At 39.7% G+C, this 21,096-nt stretch overlaps 1 protein-coding gene across 1 annotated transcript in view; it reads left to right on the top strand.

Annotated features, from left to right (window-relative positions):
• CRIM1 (cysteine rich transmembrane BMP regulator 1) overlaps positions 1 to 21,096 on the top strand; it is a 721,727-nt gene that overhangs the window by 347,965 nt on the left and 352,666 nt on the right. The window contains exon 3 of the mRNA XM_075862815.1: positions 12,568 to 12,810. Coding sequence (XP_075718930.1) covers positions 12,568 to 12,810 — 243 coding nt within the window. The remainder of the gene's footprint in view (positions 1 to 12,567; positions 12,811 to 21,096) is intronic.

The following is a 21,096-nucleotide window of genomic DNA, read 5'->3' as shown; positions in this document are numbered from 1 at the left end:
CTTTTCAATCTATGGAGGAAGACAGCAGGGGGTGGAGCTACAGCAAGCCGCTCGCAATTCAAACCGCAGAGGAATCACATGGGACGCTCAGACACTTTTCTCTTAACACAGAAGAAGACTGTTAAAAAAAAAAATGACCCAACATTATTAAAAAAATATTATTTTAACAACGCTTTAGGGGAAAAAATTATTGGTTAACATAATACTAAAGGTCTGCTAAATTCTATTTTTTAGGGATTTTGTGGGATAACCCCTTTAGAAGGAACACAATCTAGGCACTTTAAGAGGCACTTCTTTTGATTAACCCCAAATGCACACGACCGCTGTGCCACTAGGGCCGTTTTTAACGGCATCCGAGTAGCACCCGATAGTCTTCACGGACCCATTCACTTTAGCGGATGAATCTGGTCCGTCAAAACTGACCTGATTCTCCGATCCGAGGAAAGATAAGACATGTTCTATCTTTCCTTGGATCACTAACGGGACTCGGGCAGCGCACACCGTCGTGTTCATGAGGCTTTAATAAGTAAATTAAACTAAAAATTCATATTGCCTATGGAGATTTACCTTCATTAATATGGTCTTTTTTTGTTTTATAAAAAGGTACAACATAACGATAAATTATTGGCAAATGTACCAATAGAATTTTTGGAGCATGCCGAGAATTGAACTAAAAGGTACAGCAGTTAGAGTCAAATATATAGGATTATCAATATAAGATTACATCCTTGAGTTCTAAATATTACAAATAATTACTAGTTTACCATGGTCGCTAAAATATGTTGGAAGCAAGATGAGACATAGACAGCAAAGGAATCTGTAATAAAACATTGTGTTTCAGCAATCTAATTTTGACCATATGCTTAGATTATTAACAAGACTTTAAAACCTCATGGCAAAATTACTCTCAAAATAAAATAATTGGAAAATAGAATATGCTTTACCTTTCCGCAGAGGAAATTTCTGGTGGGACAAGATTATTGAGAAAGAAGAGAAAACAAATCCTGGACTATTGAGAAATTTTTGAAGTATGTTCTTTACAATGTTGTTTTGGACTACCACCATCATCCAGTGTCTTTTTTATTTTTCACATACATTTTTATTTTCATTGACCTTTTCTACATCCTAATTGATAATGATTACGTGAGAAAATCAGAGCAGTTTTTAACACTCGTAATTTTTGAAAAATGTGATGCTATTTATTTCATTGTTTGAAGTACACCACAAATCAAAGCCTTGAGAACCTCAGAAGGGATACATCTGCAGTTTTTTTTCTCCTGAACATCTTGGCAAATTAAGACGCCGTATCATAGTTAGTAAGGAGCACTCTTACTCTGCCTTAGGCTAAGTTCAGACGACCGTAGTATACGTCCGTATTTTTATTTATTTTTGTTTAAAACAACAGCCGTCACACGGACGCATGTATTTCTGTGGGGCCGTTCACCGTGTGAAGGGTGCGTTGAAAAATAGAACAGGTCCTATTTTCTTCCGTTTTCACGGATCCCTCGATAGACTCAAGTCTACGAGGGATCCGTGGAAACGGGACACGCACGGGCGCAACACATACGTAAAAAACTGCAGTTCTTCACATCTGAATGTGCACTCGTTCCTGTGAATCTGGCCTTACTCATATCTTTCTCAACCCTGCAATTTTGGCCTTCAATTTATTCTATAACTGAATAGGATTTAATTCAGCAAAGTTTGGCTTGTAAAGTTTCAAGATAATGTCAGTTTTGCAATTCATAGATCATCTTAAGGCCTTATGCACATGGCAGATTCGTGTGCACAGAGCCTGTAGTCAGGCACATAAAGTCGGTGGGTATTTTTTAAATTTTTTATTTATTTTCTTATGCTTAAACACAAAACAAAAAGAAGAAAAATGAAACAATAGTTTCCATTATGGCACTAAAAATACTCGTTGTGAAGTAAGAGGCAGGTACAGTACCGTCCCATAGACTCCTATAAGTGCCATATAACAACTCCGTACAGCTAGTAGGTCATATAGAGCTGTAATATGGTATTGTGCCCTTAGGCTGCTACTACATGGAGACTAGGGGGGCTTGTGTCATCTATACTGATATGTTTGTATTCATTGTGTGGCTAGGGATACAGCATGACTACGATTGTCTTTCGTTACTCCAGAAGTAACGCCGTGTATCATCAAAACTGTTACATTTTGAGTAGTCATGTAGCTGCAGCATCTATATTCTATAAGATCTAAGGAATAACATAGTAATAATTTACTCACAATGTAGATTTTGTTTTTACTTTATTTACATTTTTATTGTTACATTTTGACGATATCCTTCAAGCAAAATAGATATGTTTTCCTTTAAATGTGTTATTGACGTTTACGATGGCATGGAATTTTGATCTTCACTTTGAATATAAGAACTAGAAACAGATGGGGAGTATAATTGAAAAGCATTACATGGTTACGTGTCTGTGTTATTACCGCTGTGATATACATTTTGAATGAACTTGGGCTTTAATAGACTTAGAGCTCAGTCAGATCTTTGCCAGGGCACATGAAGCATACCTGAAATGACTTCATTAACAACCTGCTTAATGTTTGACACAGTCTGTACTCTGCAGAGGAATCCGCATACTTGATTCATTTCGGGAAACCCTGACCCTTGTTTTCCCAGGCACTTCCATCCTGTCACTATAGATTCGGAAGGAAATGGCCCATTGGTGGGAGATTTTTAAAAAGGCCAGAGGTCCAAGCAATAAAACTTCATTAAGTGCACTTACAATAACCTTTCGCTATACTCCTTGTGCCCTATAGACAACTATGGATAGCATTGGGGTAATGACATTGAGCAAAATTCTTTAACTGGCGACTTGCAGTCCGGTCTTTGTAGGTTTTATTTCTAGAAGCCTGATAACTATGTTGTGGCACAATATTATTTGTATGAAATTTTTTTTTGTTATAGCTGTGATTAATTTTTACATTATTATGCAATACATGTTTAGTGCTATAATAACAATAAGCACATAGGTCATTCTGCACAGAGACTATATCCTTGCTCAGTGACAGTGGCATAAAATGTAATTGGAAAACCTAATTGGACACTTACCTACAGCGGCTAACAGATTGTACTTAGCGGCCAGCCTTTTTTTTAGGTCTTAATGACCAAGCATTTTTGTTGTTGTTGTTTCTCCATTGTTACATTGAGTGAGATATAACTTTTTTATTTTTTCCGTAGCTGTATGAGGATTTTTTTTTTTTTTGTAGGATCATCTGTAGTTTTCAATGGCACCATTTTGGGGTACGTATCATTTTTTGATTCACTTTTATTAACTTTTTTTGAAGGGGAAAGGAATCTTAAATTCTTAGTGAGTCTCATAGGAAAGAAACGAGAGGCTGACTTCCGGGCCATACAGCATACGCTATAGGATTCTGTTAAGCAGATCTGCAGTCACTTGGCATAATGGCCTCCGGAACGGAGGCTGAAAATTATAAGATCCATTCATCAGTTTTCTAATCACACTAACGTTTATGCCACATCAATCACTGACGGAGGGCCTACATAAGTATGTTTGTTTTTTTTCACTTACAAAGATATTGCCATTTTCCAGAGACTCTGTCACCACATTATAGGTGCCCTATCTCCTACATAAGGAGATGGGCGCTGTAATGTAGGTGACAGCAGTGGTTTTAATTTAGAAAAACGATCTATTTTCACCACGTTAGGAGCGATTTTAGATTTATGCTAATTAGTTTCTTAATGCCCAAGTGGGTGTGTTTTTACTTTAGACCAAGTGGGCGTTGTGGAGAGAAGTGACCAATCAGCGTCCTGCACTTCTCTACATTCATTTAGTCAGCGCATAGTGACACTGGGTTGTTCACTACGTGCTGTCTTATACTGACACATTAACGTTACTGAAGTGTTTAGACCGTGACTAGACATTCCTTCCAGACAGGACGGGATGTCTATTTACAATCCCGACACTTCGGTAACGTTTGTTTGGTACTTACAGCAGAGCAAAGCGTAATCTCGCTGTAACCTGTCATTTACAGCAAGATCTCGCGAGATTACGCTTGCTCTGGTGTAAGTACCACAGGAACGTTAACGAAGTGCAGGGATTGTGAATAGACATCGCGTCCTGTCTGGAAGGAATGTCTAGTCACGGTCGAAACACTTCGGTAACGTTAATATGTCAGTAGAAGACATCACATCGTGAACAACCCAATGTCACTATGCGCTGACTAAATGAATGGGGAGAAGTGCATGACGCTGATTGGTCACTGATTGGTCAGCGTCATACACTCCTCTGTACAACGCCCACTTGGTCTAAAGTAAAAACACGCCCAGTTGGGCATTAAGAAACTCATTAGCATAAAGCTAAAATCGCTCAAAGTGGTGAAAACAGATTGTTTTTCTAAATAAAAAGCATTACTGTCACCTACATTATAGCGCCGATCTCCTTATGTAGGAGATAGGGCACTTATAATGTGGTGACAGAGCCTCATTAACCCCTTAGCGGCCTGCCTTTTTTAGGTCTTAATGACCAAGCATTTTTGTTGTTGTTGTTTTTCCATTGTTACATTGAGTGAGATATAACCTTTTTATTTTTCGGTAGCTGTACAAGGAATTGTTTTTTGTAGGATCAGCTGTATTTTTCAATGGCCCCATTTTGGGGTACGTATCATTTTTTTATTCACTTTTACAAACTTTTTTTTGAGGGGAAAGGAAAAAAACTTAAATTCTTAGTGAGTCTAATAGGAAAGAAACAAGATGCTGACTTCCTGGCCATACAGCATACGCTATAGGATTCTGTCAAGCAGATCTGGAGTCACTTGACATAATGGCAGACCGGAACGGAGGCTGAAAATAGAAGATCCGTTCATCACTGTTTTTTAATCACACTAACGTTTATGCCACGTCAATGACTGATAAAGGGCCACATTTTTTTTGCTGGGAATGCTACATCAGTATGTTTGTTCTTTTCACTTACGAAGATATTGGCATTTTCCAGTTTTGATCTGACAGACAGTTTTTATAAAGTCAAACAGGAAGTGTAGCCATATTTGCTTAAGGTTAGCGTCTCAGATATGACACACTCATTTTGTCACCATGTTCTATCAATAACAAAGGGACGTCAGTTGCTGCAAAGCTAATTCGAAAGTGACAACTACCATGGCTGAACTTTCTGTTGTCAGATTTGCAACAATAACACTGAATGGAATAATTCCAATATCTCTAAATGTGGCTACTCCTCAAACTTCTGATTTATTAACATATGTTCATTTGTAGGTTTCTGGTGGAAATCCCATTGAAGCTAAGTCAGCTGGGGATTCTGGATAATATATATAAAAGAGTATCCGGCACACCAATTTTGAAACAAGGGTATTTTTTTTATTTTGTTTTTGTTTTTAATGCCAGTGGCAGAGTGTGACGTTTCGGTCTAGGTGCCCTTTATCAGGCACTGAGCCGTGCTGGGAAACTGAATTGACGAGCGCTAGTGGTGCTGATACAGCGGGCAACCGCTATCAGCACCACTAGCGCTCGTCAATTCAGTTTCCCAGCACGGCTCAGTGCCTTATGAAGGTCACCTAGACCGCAACGTCGCACTCTGCCACTGGCATTAAAAACAAAAACAAAAAAAAAAAATACCCTTGTTTCAAAATTGGTGTGCTGGATACTCTTTTATATTTATGCTTGGGTTGGGCCCCTATCCGTGCAAAACCTCACCCTTCCACGTATCTGGTGCTATCTGAACCTATACACAAGGGGATTCTGGATAAGACGTACTAGACTGGAGACTGTGGAGAGAAACAAAAACAAAAAGTTGTCATCAACTTTTCTTGAGTTATGTAAAAAAAAAAAAAAAAGTCTTGATCTGCTAGAAGAACTGTAGCTGCTGACCGCTCTGCTCCAGAGGTCTAGATGTTTGACATTGTTGTTAGTCTTTAGCCTTCCCTCCTTTTACTATTGTCGTTTTAGTAGTAACTTGCATTTCTTTCTGCCATCAACAATGCAAACCCTTCCAACTAAATAACGACAGCAGAAAAGTTCCTTTCAACTTTGTGCAGTGATTTTAAATATTTATACATTACTTCTTCAAATACATCAGTCAGCGGACTTTGATTTCTAGCCGGTTGTTGAAGGCACATCAAGTTTTCAACGATCCACTTTGTATGGTAAATCAAAAGATTGAAGTGTATTTTTTTCCAGGGTGAGTTTGACTCTCGGGGTTATCAGGTCTTTACTGATTCTGTGGCTTCTTATATAAGCTCCTGTTTACGGGTCCCCTGTTAATAGACATGCAGGTGTTTCCTAGGGTTGTACCTGCCAAGCCTAAGCATTGATCAGATTTTCTTTTCGAGTGATGATCTAACGTGCCTTTGAAAGTATACGTCCGTGTGATGTTCCTCACTCTCCCTTCTCGGCTTCCTTGCTTGTACTAATATTCTTTTGTAAGTATTGATAGGAGAACGGTAAGCGAGTCTCCACCTGGAGGGCTTTGAATACTCATACCCTTGACATTGTTGAGTCTGGACATCAGCCCATAAGCCACCTAAATCTGGGATCTTTAATATGATATCTTCACACTGCCATGGCCTGTTGGTAGAATTAAGTGGAGGTCTTTTTTGTTTTGTATTAGACAATTTGATTTTTTTTTACAATATGCTCCCCAAAAGATACAATATTAGCGTGTAATGTTTTAATTAAGGCTAGAGCTAAACGGTTCCAAATCTGCTGGATTTTTTGCGACTTTTTTGGCATGATTGCAGCAACCCGCGGGTCACAACGTGGCCACATTTATTAGCTTTCATTACCTGCAATGCAGGCAGGGCATCACATTGGTTTTTGGTAGTTCGACCTGTGTCACGGCGAAAGTCGTTGTGTAACCCTGGCCTCAATCTTTGACTGCTTTTGGCTTTTAAGCCCACAGAGAGTCTGAAGTGAGGGTTTCCCTGCCCTCTTCAAGTATGCTCACAAAGACATAGGGGGAAATTTATGAACACTCCTTTGCCATACATCAGGTCAATGGGGCCCTATGGATATGTTGCTGCAGGAGCTTTCCTTGCACATACACCGATGGATGAAAAATTGTATTTGAACATAGCCTTAGACACTCAACTCTGCTTTATTTTATTTCATTGGAATAACGTAGTTGTATTATCTTGTAAGCTGTCATCTCATAAACCAGAAAACCTGAATTCTGGTGTCCAATAAGTGCCGAATAGGACGACCTTTTAGACTTGGGCTACATGGTCGCATATGTAATGTCATTATATTAAACAATATATTATTTTATAGAATAGTTGGGAATTCCCAACCTTTATCAGTCTCTTAGCCTAGATTTACCAACTTCCTAGTTTTTAGCAGATCTGTATTTGCATATTTAGACTCTAAAACACGTAGGAAAAACATAAAAACATAGTTTTAACTACGTGTGAATGCATTGGTGAACTCCTTGGCTTTTAGTCCTGTCCGGCACTACTATTTATACTTTTATACTCTTCCAAGAAGATTAAACCCTCTGATTAAGTTACTTCACTGAGGTAGCAATAAAGATCACCGGCAGCCAACATGGGCTTCATAGATAGGATATGAACAGCAAACATTAGTATAGTACAGAGAAACCAAAGAGCTGTTTGCTTTTCTAAATACTTAAATGATGTTCTGTATCAGCATAGCTTTCCCTCACAAACTGTTTATCTAGGGATCGTTTCACGTCAGACCCCAGTGAGTCTATGTTCAATGAACAGCAGCACCAAGGGCAATAGCCGCCATTTTTATAATAATTTTTAACAGCCAAACATTATATAATTATCATATCCATTAAAAAGCCATAGATAAAATGTAAAATTCAAATAAAATTAACACGGTAAGCAAAATAAATAATAAAATATTTGTTATTTAGAAGTTTGAGTCATTACTTGCTGCAATACCACAAAAAGATGATATATTCTAGAGTCTTAATATAAAATCTGTGTGTGATATTGCAGCAAGTAATGACTTAATAAAACCTAACTATTTAAAACCAAAAATTTCAATGGTGACTGCAACTAAGCCCTACATCCCATTGCTTTTTATGTCATATTAATAGGTGTCCAGGGAACTAAGATCTCAGGGGGGGGGGGGTCCTCACACTGTACAACTGCTTTATATTCATTTCTGTGATATGGACATGATTTTCCTGGCTAACAAAGTAGCTGCAAAAATCTATTTTTTTTTTACACTAACCCAAGTAAGGCTCTGTTCACAACTGCGTCAAGGATTTCCGTTGTTCTGTAACATCTTAGAAAAGTTGGAGCTGCCGGATCCATTGCATGACCAACTAGTAGAACGGAATGGGTTTAATGGGTTCCATCAGGTTTCTGTCACTGCCGGACAAAGTGGCACAGCATGCTGCACTATTTTGTCTGGCAAAATCGACGGAATCTGCGATGGAGTCTCCTGATAGGCTCTGTTCACATCTGCATTAGAGGCTCTAAGTCTGGTTTTGAGTGGATGAAGGCTTTAAAGAAAAGTATTTAGTGTATAAGGTTTGAGTTGAATGACATATACCCAGCAGCCTCTATTTATCCAGTATACAGTGCAGCCCTCGGATGTACAGAATCTCTGGTCCAATGATACATAAGCTGCAAGAAAAATCGTTTCGATTTAGATTTTAGTCATGTCTGTATTTTGCTCCTTATTGTGCAGACAAAGAAACAGTTTGAGACTAATATAGTGTCCAGACAGCTTCCAAAGTAAAGCGGAAGATAATGGTTCATGATACATAAACGTTACCGGCTTCATTACATAACTCAGCAGTGCCGTGTATTGTCAACCCTCAGGACTCGTTCATCCACAGGTGTTATTAGTACTGTATAGTTAATGTATGTATGTAAAATGTTTTACTAGGCTTTAAGGTTATTATTACAGATTAAAAAAACTGCATAAAAAAACAAAGATTCCAAAGGATACGGTGGATACCAAAGCAAAGAACAGTATACAGGCACACAGCTTTGCCACATGCAGGGCCCCTATATCCTATAGACTCGCTATGGGTTAATATAATGGACCTGTAGGCACTCTGTACTTCTAAGGTTTCGTTCACTTCTGCGTCAGGGCTCCGTTCAGGGCTTCCGTTGGAGCTTTCCGTCAGGGGAACCAGTGAACGGAACTCTGACTGAAACAAATGGAAACCATAGGTTTCCGTTTGCATCACCATTGATTTCAATGGTGACGGATCCGGTGCAAATGGTTTCCGTTGTGCAAGGGTTCGGTGGTTTTGACGGAATGAATACCGATGGAACCCTTGCACAACTGAGATAAACAGAAACCATTTGCATCGGATCCGTTTGTTGAAAAGCTCTGATGGGACCCCTGAACGGAGCCCTGACGCAGATGTGAACGAAACCTAAGAGAGATTGCATTGTGATTTTTAATCTTTTTGTATCCACTGCTTGTTTTTGGCTAAAACAAATACACGTAAAAAACTATCATGTGTAAACCCAGCCGACTATCTGGTACATAAAAAAGAAAAGTTAGAGATCTCTACCATTCCAAGGAATAAATAGTAGGTTACAACAAAAATAGCTGTCTGTAAATATATATAGTCATGTAGTATAAATAGGCGCTGCTTCCTTCTGGATTATAATTGTGTGAAATGAATTCACCAGCGGTATATTACCTGAAAGGTTAAATGGCCACTTGTGTAAATGCAGTTCAATGTAAATGACTCTTCTGTTCCACAGTTGATACTTTTACAGTAGTTTATATATTTCAAAAGGAGATAGGTTAAAAAGGAAAAGAATCATACATTACTGTGTACGTCTGCAGAATTTCAAATACTCTGCCATTTTCACAAGAATAGGAACGCATTATAAATCTAGCGCTTTTCTGTGATATGCTATTGAAAGTTTTCTTCGCAAGCTTTAAAAGCAAATGCAGAGCTGCATAGAAGCAGCATATTAGCATGGAATGGAGAGAAGCCTGTACAACTCATTGAGATTTCTGATCCATTACTTGACAGTGCGCTGCTGAATACACAAGTACCAACAGTTTGGAACTCATATTTGATTATGTCCCTGATCTATGATGTTCTCCTGTTTCCATCTCATTTGCTGCTCATTTCAAAAAGCATTAGTGAAAAGGTTTAGTGAGGACTGTCTTTTAGTTACTTCAAGTCCTCAGTGCTCACCTAACATAACATCAGTGATATTTGTGCGCCCATGAATCATGTTTAAAAAGGATGGCTTATTCCGCTGTTGTCAGGTTTTACTAGTGTATTTTGCAAATCTTTTATTGTTGGTCGTGCGGAGGGAAACATTTGTCTAAATAAATCACATTAATACAAAAAAATTGTGCTAGATAGCCATAGATAGATAACAAGAGATAGATATGTAGTCATAGGTAGATAGCAAGGAATAGATCGTCATAGATAGAAAGCATGGGGTAGAGAGTAAGGACCCTTTTACACCGGCCAATTATCGGGCAAATGAGCGTTCACAGCCAATGAACCAGCAAACGCTCTTTCATCGACTGATTGTATAGTTTCAAATGCCGAAAATATTATTGTTGTCTACAGCACCTCTCCCTGTGTAAATAGGGAGTTGTGCTGTCGACATGATAAAAATATATGGGGACGAGCGATCGGCGGAACAAGAGCTCGTCCCCATACTAGCTCCTTGTGAAAGGAGCAAACAAGCGCCGATCAACGAGCTGTCTCGTTGATTGGCTCTCGTTTACACGGCCCACATTGGGCCATGTAAAAGTACCTTAAAGGGGTTTTCCACTACTGGACATATATGATCGGTGCGGGTCCGACACCTGGATACCGCACTGATGAGCTGCTCACATCGCCTGCAGGCACTGGATGTCACTGCACAGTTTTGCGGTGTACGAAGCTGGAAGCAGGTTGCTCTGTACACTGCTTAGCGGCTGCAGAACTTGAATAGGAGCAGAGCTGCAGCTCAGCCGCTGTTCCATAACTAGAGCTATCTGCTTCCCGCATGGACGTCCGGCGCGGGGAGGCAGCCGGAACAGCTGATCGGTGCGGGGTCCGGGTGTCAGACCTGCACCAATCATACACTGATGATCTATGGATAGATGGATAAGTCATCAGTTGGCCGGTAGTGGACAACCTCTTTAAGGGTCCTTTTACACGGCCGTGTAAATGAGTGCCGATCAACGAGACCGCTCGTTGATCGGCGCTCGTTTGCTCCTTTCACAAGGAGCTATGTATGAGGACGAGCACTCGTTATTACGATCGCTCGTCCCTATACATTTCTATTATGTCGGCAGCACATCTTCCTGTTTACACAGGGTCATGTGCTGCCGACAACGATAATATTTTAGGCTGCAGAAACGATACCATCAGCCAATGGACAAGCGTTTTCTCATTCATCGGCTGATCGTTATCCTGTTTACACAATCATTGGGCCCTGATAGATGGATGGATGATAGATAGATAGATAGATAGATAGATAGATAGATAGATAGATAGATAGATAGATAGATAGATAGATAGATAGATAGATAGATGTTAGACTTATTTTGGAGGGGCTGTCTTTTTGGGCTGGATGTTGCTTTTTGAGCCCTCTCGTCAGCATGTCTTTCTGGCAAGTGAAGGGTGAAATTAGACATTTTAGGAGCATCCTGTCTTTTGCAAGTGTGTTCTGTGCGGCTAACTCTGCTGACATAAGCTGGTTTTCCCTCAAGGGCACACCATACCCATGTTGAACCTGTTAACCTGTGAGGTAGACTCTATTAGCATATATATTGCTATGACCAGCATTATTAATATTAATGACTGAAGGTATGACTGTTTGTTTGCACCCGTCAGCTTAATTGCAAGTTCACACTGTACGATGGTCATAATAGTTGGCATATAAATAAAACAAATATGAAATACACAAAGCAGGAGGCGGACAGTCGGTCTGTTTGTGTGTCTATAGACTAAGAACAAATCTGTGTTTTCCACAAACATGTTTAACATCCTGACCTACTACCATTTGTGGATCAGGGATCTGCCACCTTTTATTTACCCACCACCATCATAAGACACATTTTGGAGATTAGTTTAGATTGCAAAATTATTTATTATTATTTATTTGCCTGAATTAGAGGGTGTTTAAAAAATGTAAAATAGTTCAAATCTTTTACCCAGGCCCACAAGTTTGCATTTTGCTATATGAGATTATATGTATATGTTATAAATGTAGAGTGATAGATTTGTTTTTTTCTCCCTATAAAAAAAAGTATAGAAACTCGTAGAAAAAAACACACACTTTACATATATATATATATATATATATATATATATATATATATATATATATATTTTTATTTTTTTATTTTTTTTTATTTATTTATTTTTTTTTTTTTTCTGCGTTGAATAGCATGGTAGACGGCACTCTTTTGGCATTCGTTTAGCCCATAGAAACGAATTGTGTTTTTTCCCCCAATCAAACGTATGCTGTACTTAGCCTATAAACATGGTGTGAATAGAGCCTTAAGTTGAGCCTTAATCACTTTGTTTGCCCTTTAATAATTTTTAGGTTGATCAGAAAAATATTTAGCTGGGTTATCTAAATGCAATCTCCATATTCTTTTATTCCAGAGGAAAAGCCAGATTGTACTGTGGCCCGATGTGAAGTGCAGTTTTCACCACGATGTGCAGAAGACTCAGTCCTCATTGAAGGCTACGCTCCTCCTGGCGAATGTTGCCCGCTGCCCAGCCGATGTGTGTGCAACCCAGCAGGATGCTTGCGAAAAGTTTGCCAGCCAGGCTACCTAAACATACTTGTGTCTAAAGCATCAGGAAAGCCAGGGGAGTGTTGCGACCTCTATGAATGCAAACCAGGTAAAATAGGTTGTTTCTTGTTACTCAGCCACTTATCACAAATCAATTTTATTTTGGTACTGTATAAAGATAAAAGCTCCAGTGATGGTAGAATTGACATCACCGCCAACACCTCCTGCATTATCCAGCTAACACTAAAGTACTTGTGACTGTTTTAGTGGAGCTGTTATGCACATTTCTTTCAGCATTCACAAAACCTCCTTAAGGTGTGATCTTTACTAATGAAAAGTGTCAAGAGTTTACTACACAATAATCTCTATCCTATTTGGTTTTTATGTAACTCACATTGTCCCTTTGCCATTTAACCGGATACTAAAATAGATTCTACTAAATAACTAAATGTAAAGTTAATTTTTCTGTGTTTATTGTAGAAGCCGAGGCTTAAACACCCAATTAATGTTTGTAGAGTTTCAAGGTAAAAAGCATTTGAGTGCAGAAAATGAAATTGCATTTAGAGGAAAAGGAACGAACGAGAATTTAAACCTTAGACCCTGGTATGTAGCTTTATAAATGGCTCAGAATAACAACTGCTTTTACACTCATAAACAATGGAGGACTATAATAAAAGGGTATAATAAAAGAGGGTATAATAAAAGGGTATAATAAAAGAGGGTATTGCTCTTAACAACAATCGACCACAATATGAAATGTTCACATTAAAATCTGTAACTAAAATCCATAGTTATAAAAATATCCACAATCAAAGTAATTTAATATATGTGTGTGTATATATATATATATATATATATATATATATATATATATATATATATATATATATATATATATATATATACACACACACACGTGACAGAGGAAACCTCAAGTGATAGCGAGAATGGATACAATTTAGTTAAATGATACCTAAAACTACATTGTGTACATTTTACACGCAGCTAAGAGGGGGTTATATAGTCTATTATATAGTTTAATAACTAGTACTCCCAGTTTATTTAAGGCAATAAGATAAATCTAATATATATCAAGACAGTTGACGCTACACAATGGCCACTTATCAATACAATATATTTATTTCTGAATGATCGTAACAATAAGAATTGTAAATGCACAAAAGTTTATTCCTGATCTACCTCGATCGTGCGTACATAAAAATGATCACCATCGTCACTAATGTGGGCAAACGTTGCTTACAAGAGCCATCACTGGGCAACGGTGATGCTTCCTACCAGGCTAAGAATATCTGATGGATCAGATACTTGGACCGATTTTTACAAACCGCTGATACTAGGCAGGGGGGAGATCATGTGATGAGGGGGAGATTATGTGAGCCGGAGATGATGTAAGGAGGGAAATTTGGTCGATAAATTCATTGCTTATTTGTGAAAAACAACAAACTTTAGAGAAAATTTTAAGAAATTATGATTTTTCTAATTTTAGGGGTATGTGCACATGAGAACTAGCTTTTACGACTGAAAAGACAGACTGTTTTCAGGAGAAGACAGCTGCGTCGTTTCAGACGTAAAAGCTCCTCCTCGCATTATGCGAGGCGTCTTTGACGGCCGATCACTTGAGCTGTTCTTCATTGAATTCAATGAAGAACGGCTCAAATTACGTTTCAAAGAAGTGTCCTGCACTTCTTTGACGAGGCAGTCATTTTACGCGTCGTCATTTGACAGCTGTCAAACGACGACGCGTAAATGACAGGTCGTCGGCACAGTACGTCGGCAAACCCATTCAAATGAATGGCCAGATGTTTACCGACGTATTGTAGCCCTATTTTCAGGCGTAAAACAAGGCATAATACGCCTCGTTTACGTCTGAAAATAGGTCGTGTGAACCCAGCCTAAATGTATCTGCTTGTAAAACAGTTAGTAATACCACAGAAAATAGTTACTAGTTTACATTTTCCATATGTCTACTTTATGTTTGCATTGTTTTCTGAACATCCTTTTATTTTTCCAGGACATTACAAGGCTTAGAACATTAGCAGCAATTTCTCACATTTTTAAGAAAATTTCAAAAGGCTATATTTTCAGGGACAATTTCAATTCTGAAGTGGTTTTGAGGGCCCAATATATTAGAAACCCCCATAAAACACCCCATTTTGAAAACTGCACCCCTCAAAGTATTCAAAACAGCATTCAGAAAGTGTTTTAACCCTTTAGGCGTTTGACAGGAATTGAAGGAAATTAGAGGTGAAATTTTCAAATTTCATTATTTTTTTTACAAAATTCATTTGTAAAACGTTTTTTTCTGTAACATATAGAAGGTTTTACCCGAGAAATGCAACTCAATATTTTTAGAAATATCCCATATGTGGCCCTAGTGTGCTAAGGGCATGACCACACATGGCGGAATTCCTCCGCAACTGTCCGCATCGATGCCGCACAGAATCTGCGTTGCAGATTCTGCAGCGGATCTGCACAAAATGTGCAGTACATTGATGCGGACTAGCTGCTGCAGACTGCGGGAAAAGTGCTTCCCTTCTCCCTATCAGTGCAGGATAGAGAGAAGGGACAGCACTTTCCCTAGTGAAAGTAAACGATTTTCATACTTACCGGCCGTTGTCTTGGTGACGCGTCCCTCTTTCGGCATCCAGCCCGACCTCCCTGGATGACGCGCCAGTCCATGTGACCGCTGCAGCCTGTGCTTGGCCTGTGATTGGCTGCAGCCGTCACTTACACTGAAACGTCATCCTGGGAGGCCGGACTGGAGACAGACGCAGGGAGTTCTCGGTAAGTATGAACTTATATGTTTTTTTACAGATACATGTATATTGGGATCGGTAGTCACTGTCCCGGGTGCAGAAACAGTTACTGCCGATCGCTTAACTCTTTCAGCACCCTGGACAGTGACTATTTACAGACGTCTCCTAGCAACGCTCCCGTCATTACGGGAGCCCCATTGACTTCCTCAGTCTGGCTGTAGACCTAGAAATACCTAGGTCCAGCCAGAATGAAGAAATGTCAAGTTAAAAAAGCAAGACGCATCCGCAGCACACATGACATGTGCATGACAGCTGCGGACTTCATTGTGGAACTTAGAATCTCCATTGAAGTCAATGGAGAAATTCCGCCATGAGTCCGCCACTGCTCCGCAACAGACAGAGCATGCTGCGGACACCAAATTCCGCTCCGCAGCCTATGCTCCGCAGCGGAATTGTACGCATCGTGTAAACGAACACTGCTAAATTAAAGTGAAAGTCAATGGAGAAACGGCTCCGCTGCGGATTAACGCTGCGGAGTGTCCGCAGCGGAATTTAAGTGGAATTCCGCCATGTGTGAACCCGCCCTAATGGACTGAAACACAGGCCACAGAAGCAAAGGAGCACCTAGAGGATTTTGGGACCTCCTTTTTATTAGAATATATTTTAGGCACCATGTCAGGTTTGAAGAGGTCTTGTGGTGCCAAAACAGTGGAAACCCCCAAAAGTGACCCCATTTTTGTAACTACACCCCTCAGGGAATTTATCTAGGAGTATAGTTAGCATTTTGACCCAACAGGTTTTTTGCTAAATTTATTCGAATTAGTCTGTGAAAATTAACCCCTTCCCGCTCCTTGACGTACTATTACGTCATGGCAGCTGTATCGTTCGCGCTCCATGCCGTAATAGTACGTCACGGGAGTAACGGCCGTTTTGGCCGTCCTCCCGACACATACAGGAGCTGTGACGCTGCTGTCTTGTTCAGCAGCTGTCACAGCTCCTACAGCGGGGACCGATCGCTGTGTCCCCGCTGATTAACCCCTTAAAAGCCGCGTTCTATAGAGATCGCGGCTTTTTAGGGGTTAAGCTGCCATCGCCGGCCTGCTACGCGATAGCGGCCGGCGATGGTGACTATGGCAACCGGACACCAAACAATGGCGTCCGGCTATGCCATAGACGGAAGCCTAGTGGGTCCTGACAACGTCAGGACCCACTATGCTTGCTGTCAGTGAGTAGCTGACAGTTCTAATACACTGCACTACGCATGTAGTGCAGTGTATTAGAATAGCGATCAGGGCCTCCTGCCCTCATGTCCCCTAGTGGGACAAAGTAATAAAGTTAAAAAAAAGTTAAAAAAAGATGTGTAAAAATAAGAAAATAAAAGATTTAAAAGTATTAAAAGTAAAAATCCCCCTTTTTCCCTTATCAGTCCTTTATTATTAATAAAAATATATAAACAAACAAATAAACTATACATAATTGGTATCGCCGCGTCCGTAACGGCCTGAACTACAAAATTATTTCATTATTTATCCCGCACGGTGAACGCCGTAAAATAAAATAATAATAAACCGTACCACAATCACAATTCTTTGGTCACTTCACCTCCCAAAAAATGGAATAAAAAGAGATCAAAAAGTCGCATCTACCTAAAAATGGTACTGATCGAAACTACAGTTCGTTACGCAAAAAATAAGTCCTTGCACGGCGTTATTGATTGAAAAATAAAAACGTTATGGCTCTTAGAATAAGGTAACACAAAAAGTGAATGATTGTTTACAAAACGTATTTTATTGTGCAAACGCCATAAGACATAAAAAAAAACTATAAACATCCGGTATCGCCGTAATCGTATCGCCCCGCAGAATAAAGTGAATATGTCATTTATAGCGCACGGTGAACGCTGTAGAAAAAAAAGAATAAAAAAACAATAGTAGAATTGCTGTTTTTTAGTCACCACGCCACCTAAAAATAGAATAAAAACTGATCAAAAAGTCGCATGCACCCCAAGAAAACTACAATGGATTCCTCAAGGGGTCTAGTTTCCAAATTGGGGTCACTTTTGGGGGGTTCCCAATGTTTTGGCACCACCAGACCTCTTCAATCCGGACATGGTGCCTAATAAAAAAGAGGGCTCAAAATCCACTAGATGCTCCTTTGCTTCGGAGGCCGGTGCTTCAGTCCATTACCGCACTAGGGCCACATGTGGGATATTTCTAAAAACTGCAGAATCTGGGCAATAAGTATTGAGTTGCGTTTCACTGATAAATCCTTTTGTGTTATAAAAAAAATGGTATAAAGAGGATTTTCTGACAAAAAAAATAAGTAAATTTCACCTCTACTTTGCTCTAAATTTCTGTGAAACACCTAAAGGGTTCATAAACTTTCTACATGCTGTTGTGAATACTTTGAGGGGTCTAATTTCTAAAATGGGGTATTTGATAGGGGTTTCTAATATATGGGCCCCTCAAAGCAACTTCAGAACTGAACTGAAACCTAAAAAAAAATAAAAATGAGGCAATACTTCGCTTCCTACATTATACTGATAATGAGCCGTGCCCACCCCGAGATGACCCCAGTTTTGACCGTTTGTATAAACGGAGACCCCTATTAGACCGTTCCAGTGCCCGGTTTTCCCAAGCATACACCCCGAGAAGTGTATTTCTATTGATGAGTCCCTGGTACATTTTAAAGGGAGGGTTCAATTCCGAGAGTACCTGCCGGGTAAGAGGGCAAGGTATGGCGTGAAGATGTATAAGCTGTGCGAGAGTGCATCAGGGTATACCTACAGGTTTAGGATATATGAAGGAAAGGCCACCCCCAAAACAAACTGCATCCTTGACTACAATAGGTACATGGGAGGGATGGACTTGTAAGATCAAATCCTGAAGCCCTACAGCGCCATGCGGTGTGGTATAAGAAGCTGGCCGGGCACATCATACAGATGGCTTTGTACAATGCGTACGTGCTGCATCGATGTGCAGGCCAGACGGGAACTTTCCTGGAATTTCAAGAGGTGATTATCAAGAACCTAATCTTTAGGGACCAAGAAGGGGGGGCACCCAGTACTTCTGGAAGCGGGGCCACACGCATCGTACCAGGGCGGCAACACTTTCCAGGAGAAGTTCCCCAAACTGGCAAGAAGGGAAATAGTCAATAGAGGTGCAAAGTCTGCTATAAGAGGGCGATAAGGGATGACACAATATATCAATGTGACACGTGTCCCGAATAACCAGAGCTCTGTATGAAAGAGTGTTTTAAAATTTATCATACATCCCTTGGTTTATAATTTACCCCAATTTTACTTACCCTGATGCACTCCGCACAGCTTATCCCCCCTCGTCTTTCCCCTCTGAGCCCTGCTGTGTGCCCAGGCAGCTGATAACAGCCACATGTAGGGTATTGCCATACCCGGGAGAACCCACATTACAGTTTATGGGGTGTAGGTCTCCGGTCAAAATGCTCACTACACCTCTAGATGAATGCCTTAAGGGTGTAGTTTTTAAAACGGGGTCACTTCTTGCGGGTTTCAACTGTACTGGTACCTCAGGGGCTTCTGCATACATGACTTCGCACTAGAAAATCCCCAGTAGGCCAAATGGTGGTCCTTTCCTTCTGAGCCCTCCCATGGGCCCAAACGGCAGTTTATCACCACAAATGGGGTATTGCCACACTAAGGACAAATTGGGCAACCAAATGGGGTATTTTGTTCCCTGTGAAAATAAGAAATTTTGATCACAAATGACATTTTATTGGAAAAAATATATTTTTTTTTAATTCCCAGCCCAATTCAAATAAGTTCTGTGAAGAAACTATGTGGTCTAAATGGTCACATTACCCATAAATGATTTCCTTGAGGGGTGTAGTTTCCAAAATGGGGTCACTTCTGGTGGGTTTCCATTGCTTTGATACCTCTGGGGCTCTGCAAATGCGACATGGCACCCGAAAACCAAACCAGCAAAATCTGTACTCCAAAGAACACACAGCGCTCCTTCCCTTCTGAGGCCTCCCATGGGCCCAAACGGCAGTTTATTGCCACAAATGGGGTATTGCTGCACTCAGGAGAAATTGGGCAACAAAATTGAGCATTTTGTTCCCTGTGAAAATAAGAAATTTTGATGAAATTTTTTCCAATAAGATGTAATTTTTTATTTTTTTAATGTCACAGCCCAATTGAAATAGGTGCTGTGAAAAAACAGTGTGCTCAAAATGCTAACAACAACCATAAATGAATTCCTTGAGGGGTGTAGTTTCCAAAATGGGGTCGCTTTTGGTGGGTTTCCATTGCTTTGATACCCCTGAGGCTCTGCAAATGCGACATGGCACCCGAAAACCAATCCAGCAAAATCTGGACTCCAACAAACATATAGCGCTCCTTTCCTTCTGAGCCCTCCCATGGGCCCAAACGGCAGTTTATCACCACAAATGGGGTATTGCCACACTAAGGACAAATTGGGCAATCAAATGGGGTATTTTGTTCCCTGTGAAAATAAGAAATTTTGATCACAAATGAAATTTTATTGGAAAAATGACATTTTTTTCATTTCACAGCCCAATTCAAATACGTGCTGTGAAAAAACTGTGCGGTCAAAATGGTAACAACAACCATAAATGAATTCCTCGAGGGGTGTAGTTTCCAAAATGGGGTCACTATTGGGGGATTCCTACTGTTTTGGCACCTCAACACCTCTTCAAACCTGGCATGCTGCTTAAAATATATTGTAATAAAAAAGAGGACTCAAAATGCACTAGGTGCTTCTTTGCTTCTAGGGCTTGTGTTTTAGTCCACGAGCGCAGTAGAGCCACATGTGGGACATTTCTGAAAACTGCAGAATCTGGACAATACATATTTAGTAGTGTTTCTCTGGTAAAACCTTCTGTGTTACAGAAAAAAAAATGAATAAAATTGAAATTCAGCAAGAAAAATGAAATTTGCAAATTTCACCTCCACTTTGCTTTAATTCCTGTGAAATGCCTGAAGGGTTAAAAAACTTTCTAAATGCTGTTTTGAATACTTTGAGGGGTCTAGTTTTTAAAATGGGGTGTTTTATGGGGGTTTCTAATACATAGGCCCCACAAAGCCACTTCAGAACTCAAGAGGTACCTTAAAAAAAAGGCATTTGAAATTTTCTTAAAAATATGAGAAATTGCTGTTTATGTTCTAAGCCTTGTAACGTCCAAGAAAAATAAAAGAATGTTCAAAAAACGATGCCAATCTAAAGTAGACATATGGGAAATGTGAACTAGTAACTATTTTGGGTGGTATAACCGTCTGTTTTACAAGCAGATGCATTTAAATTCAGAAAAATGCAATTTTTTCAAAATTTTCTCTAAATTTTGCAATTTTTCACCAATAAACACTGAATATATCGACCAAATTTTACCACGAACATGAAGCCCAATGTGTCACGAGAAAACAATCTCAGAATCGCTTGGATAGGTTTAAGCATTCCGACGTTATTACCACATAAAGTGAAATATGTCAGATTTGAAAAATGGGCTCTGAGCCTTAAGGCCAAAACTAGGCTGCGTCCTTAAGGGGTTAAAATCTTCGCATTTTTGCAAGGAATAAAGGAGAAAAAGCAACCCAACATTTGTAAAGCAATTGCTCTCGATTACGG

This window comes from Rhinoderma darwinii, chromosome 4, assembly GCF_050947455.1.
Source record: "Rhinoderma darwinii isolate aRhiDar2 chromosome 4, aRhiDar2.hap1, whole genome shotgun sequence".
NCBI classification, from domain to species: domain Eukaryota; kingdom Metazoa; phylum Chordata; class Amphibia; order Anura; family Rhinodermatidae; genus Rhinoderma; species Rhinoderma darwinii.
Note: the sequence above shows the minus strand (reverse complement) of the source record. Positions and strands in the feature narration are given on the sequence as shown.